At 35.2% G+C, this 15532-nt stretch overlaps 1 protein-coding gene across 1 annotated transcript in view; it reads left to right on the forward strand.

Moving 5' to 3' along the window:
• LOC127368569 (uncharacterized) overlaps positions 1 to 14469 on the forward strand; it is a 140204-nt gene extending 125735 nt beyond the window's left edge. The window contains exons 18-22 of the mRNA XM_051409504.1: positions 10572 to 10688; positions 12849 to 12874; positions 12992 to 13030; positions 13397 to 13468; positions 13792 to 14469. Coding sequence (XP_051265464.1) covers positions 10572 to 10688; positions 12849 to 12874; positions 12992 to 13030; positions 13397 to 13468; positions 13792 to 13899 — 362 coding nt within the window. The 3' untranslated portion in view covers positions 13900 to 14469. The remainder of the gene's footprint in view (positions 1 to 10571; positions 10689 to 12848; positions 12875 to 12991; positions 13031 to 13396; positions 13469 to 13791) is intronic.
• Positions 14470 to 15532: the final 1063 nt, after the last annotated feature.

Below are 15532 nucleotides of genomic sequence, written 5' to 3' on the forward strand. Positions count from 1 at the left end.
CAGAAGCAAAAACTTACAAACCCACAAAACAACTGCCAAAGAAAAATGCTGCAAATACCAAAAACACACAAAACCCCAAAACAACTCCAAGAGATAAACGCTGCAAATTCACTCGACAAAACTGAAGTGCGCCAGGCCACTAGGGGGACCCGACCTGAGGGATGGACCAGTCCTTTTATGTGTTTGTGTGTTTTTGGTTTTGCATCATTCCCATGTTTGCAGCGTTTTGCTGTTTGCGGCGCGTTTGCCCTTGCCGGCCACCATACGTTACAATGTGAAAATTGTTCTGTTATAACAAGATGTTTTGAGGTTATTACAACATACAAATTCATTGTGAAACGTTATATATATTCTTGTTATAACAATATGCTATTTATCTTATTATGATGTGAAAGATTTCATGTTTTAATGTGATAACTTATATTGTTAAACATTTCTCGTTATAACAATAAGTTATCACATTATAATATGAAATGTTTCAAATGATAATAAGATAAAGTTTATTATTATAACAAAAAAGTCTCTTGTTATAATGTGATAAGTTTGTATATCATAATAACATGAAAATATCTAAAACTGTTAGTTATCCGTTTTTCTTTTTCTGACGTGGAAGCAACACACTTCTGTAGATTTTCAGTGCAATTATGGAATCTATTTTATTAACATGCTGATTACTTACAAAATATGTCATCACATAATTATTTTCATTTTAAATCTAAATGCTAAAGACTAAAATTATATTTTAAACTGTTTCCAATGTTGTGTCATACAGAAGGAGGAGGTGACTTATTCTACAATCAAGACTTCATGTAAGACAGAAGCAGACAATGATCCCAGCGGCCTCTACAGCTACGTCAGCAGACCAAAATAAATCAGAGGAAATGAGACTTCCCATAATGTCATATTCATGAAACCTGTTACAAGAATGTACAAATATACAGTTGAATGTGTGCCTCAGTGTCAAATGCTGAGTAGTTGTTTCTAGTTTGTTCTATTAAATTGCACACTTTTATTATTTAAAAAAGACATTAACCAGAACTGGCAGAATGTTTTTTTTCCAGATATTTCAGTAAAGCCAATGTTTTGAAACTAAAAATATTCTCCCTGAAGAGTCAAATAATATCTTTTAGTATAATAGCAATTTTGAATTTCAGTCTTTTTGTGAACTTATTGTAGGATCCAGTGGTCCTTGTGATTCAGCATCGTATGGTAGGACTGTGAGCCCAACTTATTGTTTACTGTTGTTACTGATTTATTTAACCCAACGTTCATGTCTGTATGTCATAAAATGTTCAACATTTCATTCCATATATTCCTTCAAAAATAAAAGCCATGCCACAATAGTACACTGTTTGGTATTTACTGTATTATATTATCATATGATATATATTCAGTTATTATACACTATGCAGTATGATAGTGATGATATCATGATTCATCAGTCAACACCATTAGATACATATGTAATGGTCGTGAGGAGTTATTGCATGTTGCCTGCTGCCTATGTGTCTGAAATTAATTATCTTAAAAAACAAGGGGTCCAGACACAATACTCTATAACACAACAAACATTAAACAAGCACCTAGCAAACCATTGAAGAAACATAGACAGAAGATAATAGTATAATAATAGAAGAGTTACAGTGGTCAATAGATAAAACAACAGTGATAGCATAATATGATTCTGTATAGATCAACTGATTCTTAGACCTACAGGTGGAACAAACTGTTTTAAAGGAGGGAGGATATTAGTGGGAGCACTGGGGTATCAGGTGTGGCTGCGTGGCAAATAGATTACATGGTCAGGTAGGCGGACCCCTAGCAGAAATTAGCTTAGGGCTCCACAGAGGCCTCCCCTGTCTCCCAATCACTCTGTTTGTGTGTGTTCTGCGACTCTCACTCTCACTCTCTGAATGACCGTCTCTCTTAACGCCTCCAGGATGACCGCTTACTGGTCTCCCTTTCTGCCTGCCACTGATGCCGCTCTGCTTGCTTGCCTCCAGCACTGTTTCCAACCAGCCATCTGTCATCGTCTCTCATCATCATCTTCCCCCAGAAATCCTCCTGTATTTGTCTGCGTCTGGGTCTGATCTCACTGATCGTAACACGTTCCATTCTGCTTTTGGTTTTCTCACCAAACACGTTACTTCCTCTTTTGGTTACAGCACTGAAATGACAGAATGGACATTTCAACATTTCCTTACCAGAGAAGGGTGGGGTGGGGTAATAGAGCATGATCTGTATCTCTATTCACTCAAGTCATTTTAAATGTATCTTTAAGTTTTAATTGAGTCAAGGAAATCAAATTTTTGTAGAATTTCTATGATCAATAAAGTGACTACAGTTTGTGAAACACAAGTTTCTTTTAATTGTGGCTGGCGTGTGTCGCTGTTACTCAAGTTATTTTTAAGCTGTAAGTGAACCACAAAGAGGAAGTCACCTACAGATCTGCAGTAGAGGAGAAAAGCCTCACACAATGTCCGCTGCTGACAGCGAATCGACTCAAATTGTCTCTACTGGAATTGATCCTTATGTTTGTGCTTCACTTTAATGGTAAAGCTATGTTTACTTATTTAAATTGTGATAATACTAATACTAAAAATTCATAAGATTTGAAATTTCCATTAAGATTAGATAATGACATGAGAAAAATTATGGAACAAGTCAGTATTTTCCTGCTTTAGAAGTCACTTTGATTACCTTTATTTAAAAATATAATATATATATTACTGTATATAAGATATCATATATAATAATAACAGATTGTATTTGATCTGAGTCAGTTTTTGTTTATTCTGATCGACTGTGTGGTGATTTTTTTACTCATAATATTTACAGTGGAGCTGTATAACAGAGAGCCCACGATTCACTAGTGAACTGAGACAGAAATGAGAATTACTCTCATATAAACACAACCACTAGATGGCAGAGGACACACACTCCCTCCCTGTGGTTGCAAATGTAAAAAAAAAAAAAAAAGAAAAAAAATTAAATAAAGCATGTTAACTGTTTAAAAAAGTTTATGAGAACTTTTTTTATGGTTTTACAACAGAGATCAATCTCAGACTTTCACTGAAGTTCAGGAAGGAAAAGTTGAAGAGCTCAGCCCGAGCTGCCAGGATGAGTCTGGACACTTCCTGCTCTTTAAATATTTTATAACAACCATATTCAAAATGTAAAAATAATTCTGACAGGATATTTTATACCTGCCAGTTTGTTGATCAGTAGAATAATATAGAGATTAAAGCTCTGACTACGCACCTGTCTTCACAGGTGGCATAAGAGACGAATCAGTCAGAAAGGTAAAATTAGGATAGAAAAATCTAAATTTGACCAAGAAAATGTATCATATCTCTCATATTAAGTGGATTACCTATTTGGTCATGAATTTAATTTATTCTGCTAACTGGTACTGCACACCAAGATCCTTTTGATGATCAGACCTATATCATCATTGATGCAGTGGTCAGGGTGGTGGTAGTGCTGGTTACCATCGCTGCTGTTCTCATCAAATACAGAAGGAGAGCCAAAGTGACAGCGGGTCATCAGAAACACTGGACATACAGTATTTGTTTAAATATAACTTGATACACATAATGTACAATATGGGTGGAATGTAAATGAGATATGCTGTGCTTTATTATGATACATGATAGATTATATATGAGCCAAAATGCACCCAGAGCTATGGCTGGTCTCTGGGATTAAAGATCTATATCATAATAATTTGTCACATTGAGTCCAGTCACCATAACTCTAAGAATAACCAAATATCGGTTTTCCCTAGAGTTATATGGAAGTGAGATAATGTATTAATTGACAATATATCAGAAAATAATCCATGTTGTCCATGTTATTTCATGTTATATGCTCAGTACTGCCACTGGTGGTCACAAGTTCTATTGCAGCAATTATTAATAAATAATCATTTAGACGGCCTACTGTCAAAGCAAAGTTAAGTTGTACTTGTGTTCATTTTTATATTAGTTTGAGCAACATTACCACACCTTATAAATACAGTGTGCACTTTCTGTTTGTATTTCATAAACCACTGTGTTTTTTGCCCTCGGGAAGAGCCAGACTGCACCTATGTAACTGTTCATAGTGACTTCATGCTCCTGTATTTATTCCAGCTTACTTCAAAATTGGCTTAATTTTAAATTTGCATATTGCTGTCATGCCAGAGAAAGAGAAACAAATAAGCAGTACATTATAATGTGAAAAGTTTACTGTTATAACACGTTTTTCACATTATAACATTATAATAAACAGATATTTTGAGGTTATTACAGCATACCAACTTATCACGTTATAACAGGAAACTTGTTCTTGCTATAACAACATACTATTTATACATTATGTGAAATATTTCATGTTAAAATGTGATAACTGATATTGTTATACGTGTCATTGTCACTTCACTTGTTAGAACAAGATAAAGTTTACTGTTTCTTGTGATAAAGTGATGAGTTTGTTTATTATATTATATGTAATAACATGAAAATATCTTGGTATAACATGAAGCAATACGCTTCTGCAGATTTGTAGTGCAGTTCTGGAATCTATTTTATTAACATGCTGATTACTTACAAAATATGAGGCCAAAAGTATGTCCTCACATAGTTATGTCCATTTTAAAATTTTAATGCTAAAGACTAAAATTATATTTTAAGACAACTGTGTGTTTCCAATTTTGTGTCATACAGGTCTAAGAGGAGGAGGAAGTGACAGTCAAGACTCAATTTAAGACAGAAGCAGACAATGATCCCAGCTATGTCAGCAAACCAAAATAAATCAGAGGATATGAGACTTCCCATAAAAGTCATATTCATAAAACCTGCTGCAAGAGTGTTTTCTGTCTGAGGAAGTGGACAGTTGATTTTGTGCCTCAGTGTTACAATCAAATGTTGAGTAGTTGTTTCTAGTTTGTTGTTGCTTTGCTCAGCATTAAGACTGTTGTTCTGTTAAACGGCTCAGTCTGCGGTCTATTACTCAGCCAGTTTATGTTTTTAAAACTTCATTGGCCAGAGTTGGCAGCATGACTGTCACAAGTGAAAGTTCTTATTACAATAGATTGCATCTCTGTAGGTCAGCAAACACAATTGTTTGACAAAAAGAAAAAACTGCAGGGCATTACAATTCTCATTGTGTTTCCATTTTTAATTGAATAGATTGCTTGCTGCAACAGACATTTTAATTTACACTCTTTTTGTGAACACATGGTCCTATTCAATGGTCCTTGAGATTAACTGTTGACTGTGAGCCCAACTTATTCTTTTTATGTTATTTTGCTAGTTGATGCATTATATTATTATGTTATATTGCATCAGCACTGCTATGATATATAAATACAAATTCACAGACTGCCCCCTCTGTCTTGCTCTCTTGCTTTCTGACGTCTGGCTGGGAGAAGAGAGAGATAACTAACAGGTTGGGCTCCCTATACAGCCTAGCAAGCAGGGAGCAGGTTAACTAAGGTGAAGCCAATCCTCCAGGCCCACCCGTGCCACTCTGCCTCCTGCACAAAAGAAGGGGAAACACACAGAAGAACCAGAGTGGGAGTGGACATCACAATGATGATACAGAAAACTTACATTTCTATATATCTTAGATATGATATATTATCTAAGAACCAGAAGTGACACCAATTTAATAACAGTAAACTTTTATTTTGAAATATAGATACGATGACATATAGATGTTGCCTTTGCATGATTAGCACTCATGTGATTGACTGAGTACTGATCATATGATTGCACCAATGCTTGGCTGACACAGCGTCTGGCCACAGACACCAGATTTTTACTGCAGCTGCACTTTATGTACATGGACATCTATACTGATCACCAGTGATCCCTTCCTATTCATTCCAGTGTAAGTGATCTGGGACAAATAACACAGTCCTCCTTCTGATAAAACATGCATATCTTCTAAAGTTACCGTGTTCTTGGCACAAAATAACCTTTTTGTGTTTCCCCAGCTGAGTGGAGGGACGGTAATACAAAGAGGAAAATGTTGCACTGAAAGGTTTGGTAGATACTTTATTTGTCTAACTCAGACTGCTGAAGCCTCATATTATCTTCAGAAGGACTGAGTCCATAAATTGAGGATAAATTATAATAACTCTGGTGATACCTTAACTTTTTATCAAGCACCATAATCAAGTCATTTTTCATCCTATTTCATATTTTTTTCCTTCTGTGTTTGTTCTTCTCTCTCCCCTGTGTCTCGTGTATAGGCATGACTTCCCCTGGCACTTTCCCGGCTCCCTCTTGATTACAGCATTGAACTCACCTGCTTCTATCTGCACACCTGCCAGCCATCAGCTCATCTTTACAGCAGTTGTCGACCAAAATGGGTTCTTTATTGGCCAATGCCAAAGCTGGCTTAGACAAAAAGCAATTTATAAATCCAATATTCCATGCACATTACAATCTACATGGTTATCTTAGACAATAATATTTATACACTTACAGTGGGGTTATGCTGTTGATTTCAGAATGTGACTGGTACGACATTTAGAAAAGACGATGGTGAAAATTAAGGCAAACTTTTACATAGATATCAAATTACTGATCAAAACACAAATACATTTCAGGTCCCTCTGTGTGCCATTCAAGCAGCAGCTCTACCTCACACAGTGTGGCACATTTTGTGTGAGTTACAGAATGAGAGAAAGAGAGAGACAATGCAGATACAGGGCTTTTGGGCATCTGGTTGTGGTCTAACTATGGATATAAGAAGAAGCTTTGTTGCTAAGCCCTACAAACTTCCCTGCGAGCCACACTGACAAGAATGGAAGTTACAACATTTCCAACTTTGTTTGTGGTTCCTCTTTCCCTGTCACTGAATAATATAATTAATAATATTGTTCATAAACATAGCATGAAGATGGAACACTACTGATCCATTCTGTAGCCAGATGTTCTGTTCGGATGTTCAGGTGAGGGATCCCCTTGAGGTTTTTTCCATTCCCTTCTTCCATGCAAAAGATTTTGGGAGTTTTTCCTTACCTGAATTGAGGGTCGTAAAGCCCACTCAGTCAATCATACACAGTGATTTCATTCTATACTATATACACATATAACAAAGAGCACAGGGACCAACTCCAGATCTAAGCTAATGCCTTGGTCAAGGGCACTGACTGGATAACTTAATCTTATGTACATGTTTTGATGAAACTCCAGAGCAGCCAGAGACCTTCTCGCTGTGAGACAACAGTGCTAACCACTAAACCACCGAGCTCAGTTCATATTCACTGTATAAAACCTATAAGATCTCTGTCTGGACTTAAGTCTTGAGGGGGAAAAATCCTTTATAAGATAACAAAATGCACCATCATGCAGCTAATAAAAAGATTAGACATTTGGAGATACAAGGTTTTTTCGTTATTACATTTATAGATATTAATGTGTATTAACATGCACTATGTGTATATTTTGAGCAAGTCTAATCACTTCCTGGAGCATCTGTAGAGTATGATCTGTATCTCTGTTCAGTCCAGTCACTTTAAATGTCTATTCAATCATTTTAAACATCAATATTAGTTTTATTTGAGTCATTCTGTTGATGAAGTATGTCAAAGCGCAGAAGCGAAATTCTCTTAAAATGGAATCTATTTGTAATCTATGAACTGACACAACTACAACTACAGTGACTACTTTGTGAAACACAAGTTTCTTTTAATTGTGACTGTCGTGTGAATTCTGCTTAGAAGGAATATGGAAGTGATGTAAGCCTAACTCTGTGGTACTTACAACAGGCTGGGTGGTGGGTGTTGCTGATTTTCAATTTATTTTCACCAAGTCAGTGAACCACAAAGAGGAAACAGCACTATCACCTACAGATCTGTAATAGAGAAGAAAAGCGTCACACAGCTGCTGACAGAGAATAGACCAAAAATGTCTCTACTGGAATTAATCCTTATTTTTGTGCTTCACTTTGAAGGTAAAGTTATGTTTTCTTATTTAAATGTCAATAATAGCTTTATCCAATTGTAATCAAAACGTCAAATTTCTGTAAAGACTCGTGGGAAAAATGGAACAAGTTACTATTTTCCTTCTTTTGAAGTCACTTTAATGACCTTTGATAAACTTTCTGGCCAGTAATGATGAGCCAACAGTTGTGTGAGACAAGAACAGGATAGCAAGTATGAGTCAATAATTTTTTAGATAGATTCTTAAATGTATATAGACTTCAGTATATATATGTCAAGGACAGGAAAGTAATGATCAAATTGTCTGTTTGCTCTGTGTGTTCTCGTTGGTTTCTTTAAACTCAATCCAGGCTTGGATTTAAATAAATATTCATGGTGTGGTAAGAGTGTGGCATGGAAACTTTAAGGGGAGGTAGAAATATGTGCTGATTGCAAACATATATATACTTGCTTGCAAAAGCCCCCACTGAAAATATGTTAACTCAAAAACATTACAACCTTGTGATATAGTATTGAATAGAAATATGTGCCATAATAAATCAATACATTTTTCGAAAATCTTTTTTTTCCCATTTAACTTCAGCCTATCACTTAGTCTAAAATGACCTTAAATTATATGTTTAAATGTCTGGGGTTTTTTTTTATTAATTAATTTTTAATAGTTAAATTAAACAGCATTTGAGACCAAACTGGGTTTGCAGCTGGGCTTAGAAGGCCCATGCTACCCCTCTACTCCATACATGTGATAGAATATTCAAGTATTATAGTAATATAACTTGATGCAGTTAGTACATAAAGTGCACAGGATAATAAAAAGGCATACAACACAAAACAAAGACAGTAATAGATGTGTAGATGTGATTCAACCTTTGTTGATTCTGATCGACTGTGTGGTGCTTTTTGCTCTCATTATATTTACAGTGGAGGTAAGCTGTATAACAGAGCGCCCACAATTCACTACTGAACATAAACGAAGATTACTCTTATATAAACACAACCACTAGATGAAGTGGTTGCAAATCCTCATGTTCACTGTTTGGCCTCCATGCAACCAGTGTTATGGGTAATTTCTTACAGAACATGTATTCTTTTCTTTCCAGCAGGCATCAGTGGAGAACCTATCTATCTCTACAAGAGATCTGGACATGATGTTATTCTGCCCTGTGCCAGTGCATCACCCTCTGACACAACATGCTCCATCGTTACATGGCTTTACAGCAGAGATCAATTTAAGACTTTCACTGAGGTTCAGGAAGGAAAAGTTGAGAAGAACTCAGCCCGAGCTGCCAGGATGAGTCTGAACACTTCCTGCTCTTTGGCCATTAACAACATCACTGCTGAGGATGCTGGTCAATACACCTGTCGGCAGGGGAGGAGCAATAATCACGATGCAGTAGTATACCTTAAGTGTTCTGACAAGTGAGTCTCATTTGTCCCATTAATGCATGTTACTAATTTTACTTCTTCCCCGGAGTTCTTGTGCTTTCTCGTCTCGCAGGTTCTCATGGATCCTGGTGGAGCCTCCTGCCATGGTCCTGCTTGACTGCCATTGCTAATATCACTGATATTATTGTTATTATTACTATTAATATTATTATTACTAGTCACTATTATTACTATGTCACTGCTCATTGTCCCCCATCGTTGTTGTCGTCGCCATCATCTCATCATGTTCATCATCATCAGTCACTACTATTAGTGTAGTTGTTGCTACTGTTGTTGCTGTGCACCTCTGTCTGTCTGTCTGTCTCTGTCTGTCTGTCTGTCTCTGTCTGTCTGTCTCTGTCTGCCGTCGTGTGTGCTCTCTCTCTCTCTCTCTCTCTCTCTCTCTCTCTCTCTCTCTCTCTCTCTCACCCCAACTGGTCGAGACAGACAGCCACCCACCTAGAGCCGAAGGATCTGTCCTAGGTTTCTGCCTTTTAAAAGGCAGTTTTTCCTTGCCCTTGTCTCCAAGGTCTTGCTCATGGTGGTACTGTTGGGTCTCTGTAAATAATGTTACAGGGAGTTCGGTCTAGACCTGCTCTATTTGAAAAGTGTCCTGAGATAACTTCTGTTATGAATTGGCACTATACAAATAAAATTGAATTGAATTGAATTTCCAAGAAAACTTATAAGAAGAAAACTTATATATATATATATAAATAGTAAAAGAGTTGCAAAAAAAAAAAAAATATGCTGAGTTAACAGTTATCACTTGTTTTCTCTCAGTCTCTCCATCTCCTCCAGACGCTGATCCAAAGAGGGACGGTGAAGTCACATTAGAGTGCTCTCTGTCGAGATACATTGGACTCAGTCCTTGTAAACAGAACAGCGTCCGCTGGGTGAATGAGACAGGAACTGTGCTGCTTGATGAAGGTGTCGGGTACAAGTTCCTCGGACAGAAGAACTGTGTCTCTGTTCTGAAAGTGAAGCGTCAGAGTGGCCACAACAGGAGATACACCTGCCAGTTTGTTGATGAGAACAATGTAAAGATAGAGGCTGACTACACACCTGTCTTCATAGGAGGGACAGGAGACGGTCAGTGAAATTAGGATAAGATGAATAAATGATCACATATTTTACATTAAGTGGATTTAATATTTTTATAGCCAAATAATTGTATTTTGTTTGGCTAACTGGTTTCTTCTGACTACAGATCAGTTTAATAATCAGACCTACATCATAATCGGTGCAGTGGTCGGGGTGGTGGTAGTGCTGGTTATCATCGCTGCTGTTCTCATCAAATACAGGAAGAGAGCCAAAGTGACAGTGGGTCAGTAAAACAGAGAAAATACAGTATTGGTTCAAATATAATGTGATACACATTATATAAAACATAAGTTAAATAGTAAATGAGATATGCTATGATATATTAAATTTTTATTTTTTTTTAATTTTTTTTTTTTTTTTAAATTTATTTTTTTTTTTTTTTTTTTTTTTTTTTTTTTTTTTTTTTTTTTTTTAAAAACCAAATTTTAAATTTAAAAATTTTTTTTTTTTTTTTAAATAAAAAAAAAAAAAATTTTAAATTTTTTATATTTTTTTTTTTTTTTTTTTTTTTTTTTTTTTTTTTTTTTTTTTTTTTTTTTTTTTTTTTTTTTTTTTTTTTTTTTTTTTTTTTTTTTTTTTTTTTTTTTTTTTTTTTTTTTTTTTTTTTTTTTTTATTTGAAATTAATATATTTTAATATAAATATTTCTATATATTACTGAGTATATGAGAAAATTAAAAAAAATAAGGGGCAAGAAATTATTAAAAAAAATTTATTGGTGAATTTTTGTTGTGGTTTGGGTTTTGGTAAAATTTTTTTTTTGTTTTTGTTTTTTTTTAATAAATCTTAGTATGGTTTTTTTTAATTTTAAAAAAATTTGGAAGGATTTTATTTGTCCTTTTTTTTTCCCCCTGCCCCTCCCCAAACAAATTGGGGGAGGGGGGGAAAAGGGCGTTGGGAAAAAAAAAAAAAAAAACCAAAAAACTCTTGGGGTTGGGTCGGGAGATGGGGGGGGGGGGGGGAAAAATTTCCAAAAAATTAAATTTTATTCCACCCCCCCCCTTTTGGGGGTTTTTTGCAGGGGGGCCCCCCAAGCCTTCCCCTTTATTAAAAATTTAAAAAAAAATTCAGTATATAATAAAAAAAAAAAAAAGAATCCTACATTATTTAAAATTATTTTTTTTTTTTTTTTTATGATATATTTTTTTTTTTTTTTTTTTTTTTAAATGGTAGGGGGGGAAAAAAACAAACCTCCCCCCCCCCCCCCCCAAAAATATAAAATTTAAAAATGGTGGTGGGGGGGTGTGGGGGTTTTTTTTTTTTTTTTAGTGGGGGGGGGGGGGGGGTGTTTTTAAAAAAAGAAAAAAAGAAAAATGTAAAGAATAAAATTTAAAAAAAACTTTTCCAATTTGTTTCTGCCCACCACCTGGGGCTGGGTTTTTCCTCCTCCCAAAAAAAAAAAACCCAAAAAAAAACAAAAAAAAAAAAAGAAGGGGTTTCTAGAAACCTTTTTACTTTTTTTTTTTGCCCCGCCCAAGCCCCCCCCTCAAACCCATTTTTAAATTTTTGGGGAGACTTTAAAAATGGTTTTTCCCCAACTTTCCCCATCCAACCTGACAGAACTGGAGAGGATCTGCAAGGAAGAATGGCAAAAGGAATTGCATATCCAAGAAGACATCTTATAGCAGGGCTTTATTTTTTTTTTTTTTTTTTTTTTTTTTTTTTTTTTTTTTTTTTTTTTTTTTTTTTTATTTTTTTTTTTTTTTTTTTTTTTTTTTTTTTTTTTTTGTGAAGGGGGGGGGGGGTTAATTAAAAAAAAAAAAAAAAGAATTTTTTTTGTTTTAACAAATGGCCTCAAAAAAAAAAAGAGGGAAAAATTTAAAGGGGTCTGAATACTTTCCGTACCCACTGTATATTATGGTATCCTATATTATGATACATGATGTATGATATGAGCTACAATGCTCCTAGAACCATGGCTGGTCTCTGTGACTGAAGATCTATAATATAATATATTATCACATTGAGTCCAGTTACAATGTCTGTAAGGATAACTATTAATTTCTAAATATCAGTATGTGGGTTGACAGTCTATGGTGTGTTTAAAAAGTTAAATAGGAGAATAGTCTATGATTGATTATTTCTATATCAGGACACCTCAGAGTATATTATATTGCTTGGCCACTATCAATGCAAATACATGTAATCCTTTGTTATGTTAATGCACAGGTGATAACTAATAGGTAAGTATAGTTGCTATGGTTACATGTGGTGTCATTTATCTTGCATTACCAATATAGCAAACTAATTTAAATTGTTGACCAGTATGTTTGAGATGTTTAGGGTGACCCAATTTCAATGGACCTCTGACCAATAAGTCAAAACCAACTGTATTCCCTGATATTTGAGATCTAAGCTTTCAAATGTTCTTCTTTTTGTTCCAGATGTTCAAAAACCAACCCAACACACTGTGAGTGAAATGTAACAATAGACAAATAGTAACTGAGTTACTTCCCAAACATATTCATATGCTTTTTATAATGTACTTATATGTACTCAAACAATATTTACTGTACATCCATTACAGCATTTTTCCACTGATGACAAACTGCCAGTAAAAGATGAGGTATGTTTCTCTTTCCTCACTTTTAGATTTAATTAAGAAATTCAAAGAATAATCCATATATTTGGAGTTTGGTTTGCAGTTTTTTTTAGCCCTGATGCTGGACCATCATATTATGTATCATGGTCCTGGATGGATTACAATGACCCGTGCTCAGTGCTGCCACTAATGGCCAGAAGTTCTATTGCAACAATACTAATGTAGACAGTCTGATTGTCTCCAATGTAAAAGCAAAGTTAAGTTGTACAGCCTTTCATTTTTTTCAGATTAGGTTGAGCAACACTACCACATGTGATAAATACAATTGATAGAGATGAGATGTGCACTTTCTGTTTGTGTTTCATAACCCACTGTGTTATTTGTACTCAGGAAGAACCAGAGAGCAATCTGACCTATGTCACTGTTAGCCATGCTAATCAACAGACCTCTCCTAAGAAAAAGGTGAGTGACTCGATACGCCTGTATTTATTCAGCTGTGGTTTTCTACTTCAATAATGGTTTAATCTTAAACTTGCTTTGTACGGCAGTGAATTACTGTCATGCCAGAAAAAGAAAAACTAATCAGTATCTCGTTACAATGTGAAAAGTTTACGGTTAAACACATTTTCACATTATAACAAGATATTTTGACGTTATTACAGGATACAAACTTATGTTATAACAAGAAACTTTTCTTGTTCTAACAACATATTTAACCTTTTATGAGGCAAAAACACTTGTTATAAAGTGATATGTGATAACTAACTCTGGATTGTGTCACACAGGTCAAAGAGGAGGAGGAGGTGACTTATTCTACAGTCAAGACTTCATTGAAGACAGAAGCAGACGATGATCCCAGCGGCCTCTACAGCTACGTCAGCCAACCAAAATAAATCAGAGGATATGAGACTTCCCATAATGTCATATTCATAAAACCTGCTGCAAGAGTCTTTTTTTGTCTGAAGAAGTGGGTAGTTGGATTTGTGCCTCAGTGTTTGTATCAAATGCTGAGAAGTTGTTTCTAGTTTGGTGTTGCTTTGCTCAGCATTAAGCTGGTTGTTCTGTTAAACTGGTGTCCTCTTACTCAGCCAGTTAATGATTTTAAAAAGACATTAAGCCGGATTGGCAGAATGATTGTCACAAGTGAAAGTATAATCTTTGTTGGTCAGTGAACAGAATTGTTTGACAAAAAGATAAAGCTACAGAGCATTTCATTGTTGGATACTGTTGTCAAGCCAATGTTCAATTTTGCAACTAAAAGTCGGATCCAATGGTCCTTATGATCTAACGTTCTATAGTTGGACTGTGAGCGTAACTTATTGTTCCTACATTATTTTTCCCGTTAGGATGTTTTATTTTGTTGTAACATTGTGTCATATTCTGCTAGCATTAGCATTGCTAAGATATCTGTTAGGATTTCTCATTGGGTTGTCAGTAATATAAAATAAAAATGATGCACTTCTTCCTGTCTCCTCTTCAGAATTCAAGCTGTGCTGTGAGCTCATCAGTACAAATCTCTATGCTTTACATCATTCTCAACCATTTTCTTCTGTTGTATATTGAGTAGCAATGATGTGAAGATGTGTTGAAGAGAAGTCCGCTGACACCGTCTTGATTGTATTTAAAGGTTTATTACAAAAAGTTCAGCATCAATACAAGCACCGCGGAGCTTGGAGAGCATCCAGCCAAATGAACAACTCTGTCTATTTTGCATTGAACATAGGTTTATATAGGTCTGTTGTTTACTCCAAAAATGGAAAGAAACATCTGGATTCAATCCAAATATGTAAGGTATAAAGGGGAGATGGGGAGTAGAGTTCAGAGGCCATTGAGAGGCCCCTAAAACATTCCATAGTAAGAATGATGTCATTGAACCTCATGAACTTCTAACACTACATATGGTAACAAAATATCATTTCAACTTATACCAAAATGTAATTTAACTTTATAAGCTTTAAGGTAAGCCTTCAGATACTACATATTTCCCCCCTTCGAGGCTGATAAAGTCTCGAAAAACAAAAGAGCAAAACATACATGTTTAAACACTCGACAAAAATAACAATTCCTCCTACACATGCTTCTTACAGCATAACCTTAACAATACAGAAACTTTATGGAGTGCGAGAGCGAAAAACCTATCCGGCAGCTTTCTTTCCAAAGTATCCATCAAACAATCTAGACAGGAAAATTCTCTCACGGCCCCTCTGCCTCAGGCGACCACACATAGTACTCCAAATCAATTAAAAGAAAAATCTTAACAATTTATTTAGAGATCTGGTTTAAGCAAATACATGTGAAAACCTCAGGAAATAAAATCAAAACAATGTCCAAAGTCAGGCTGGTCGACCCATCGTACCTTCCAATGGACCTGTCCCTGCCTAGACCCCAATATCCCTAAGCATCAACAAAAAAAGAAAACATCTGAGGTCCCCATATATTTACCTATAACAGAAAACATCATTCTCCAAACAGTTAATACAAAAAGAATATGATACAAATGACGTATTACTCATGCAAATATGTATA

This window comes from Dicentrarchus labrax, unplaced genomic scaffold, assembly GCF_905237075.1.
Source record: "Dicentrarchus labrax unplaced genomic scaffold, dlabrax2021, whole genome shotgun sequence".
NCBI lineage: Eukaryota > Metazoa > Chordata > Actinopteri > Moronidae > Dicentrarchus > Dicentrarchus labrax.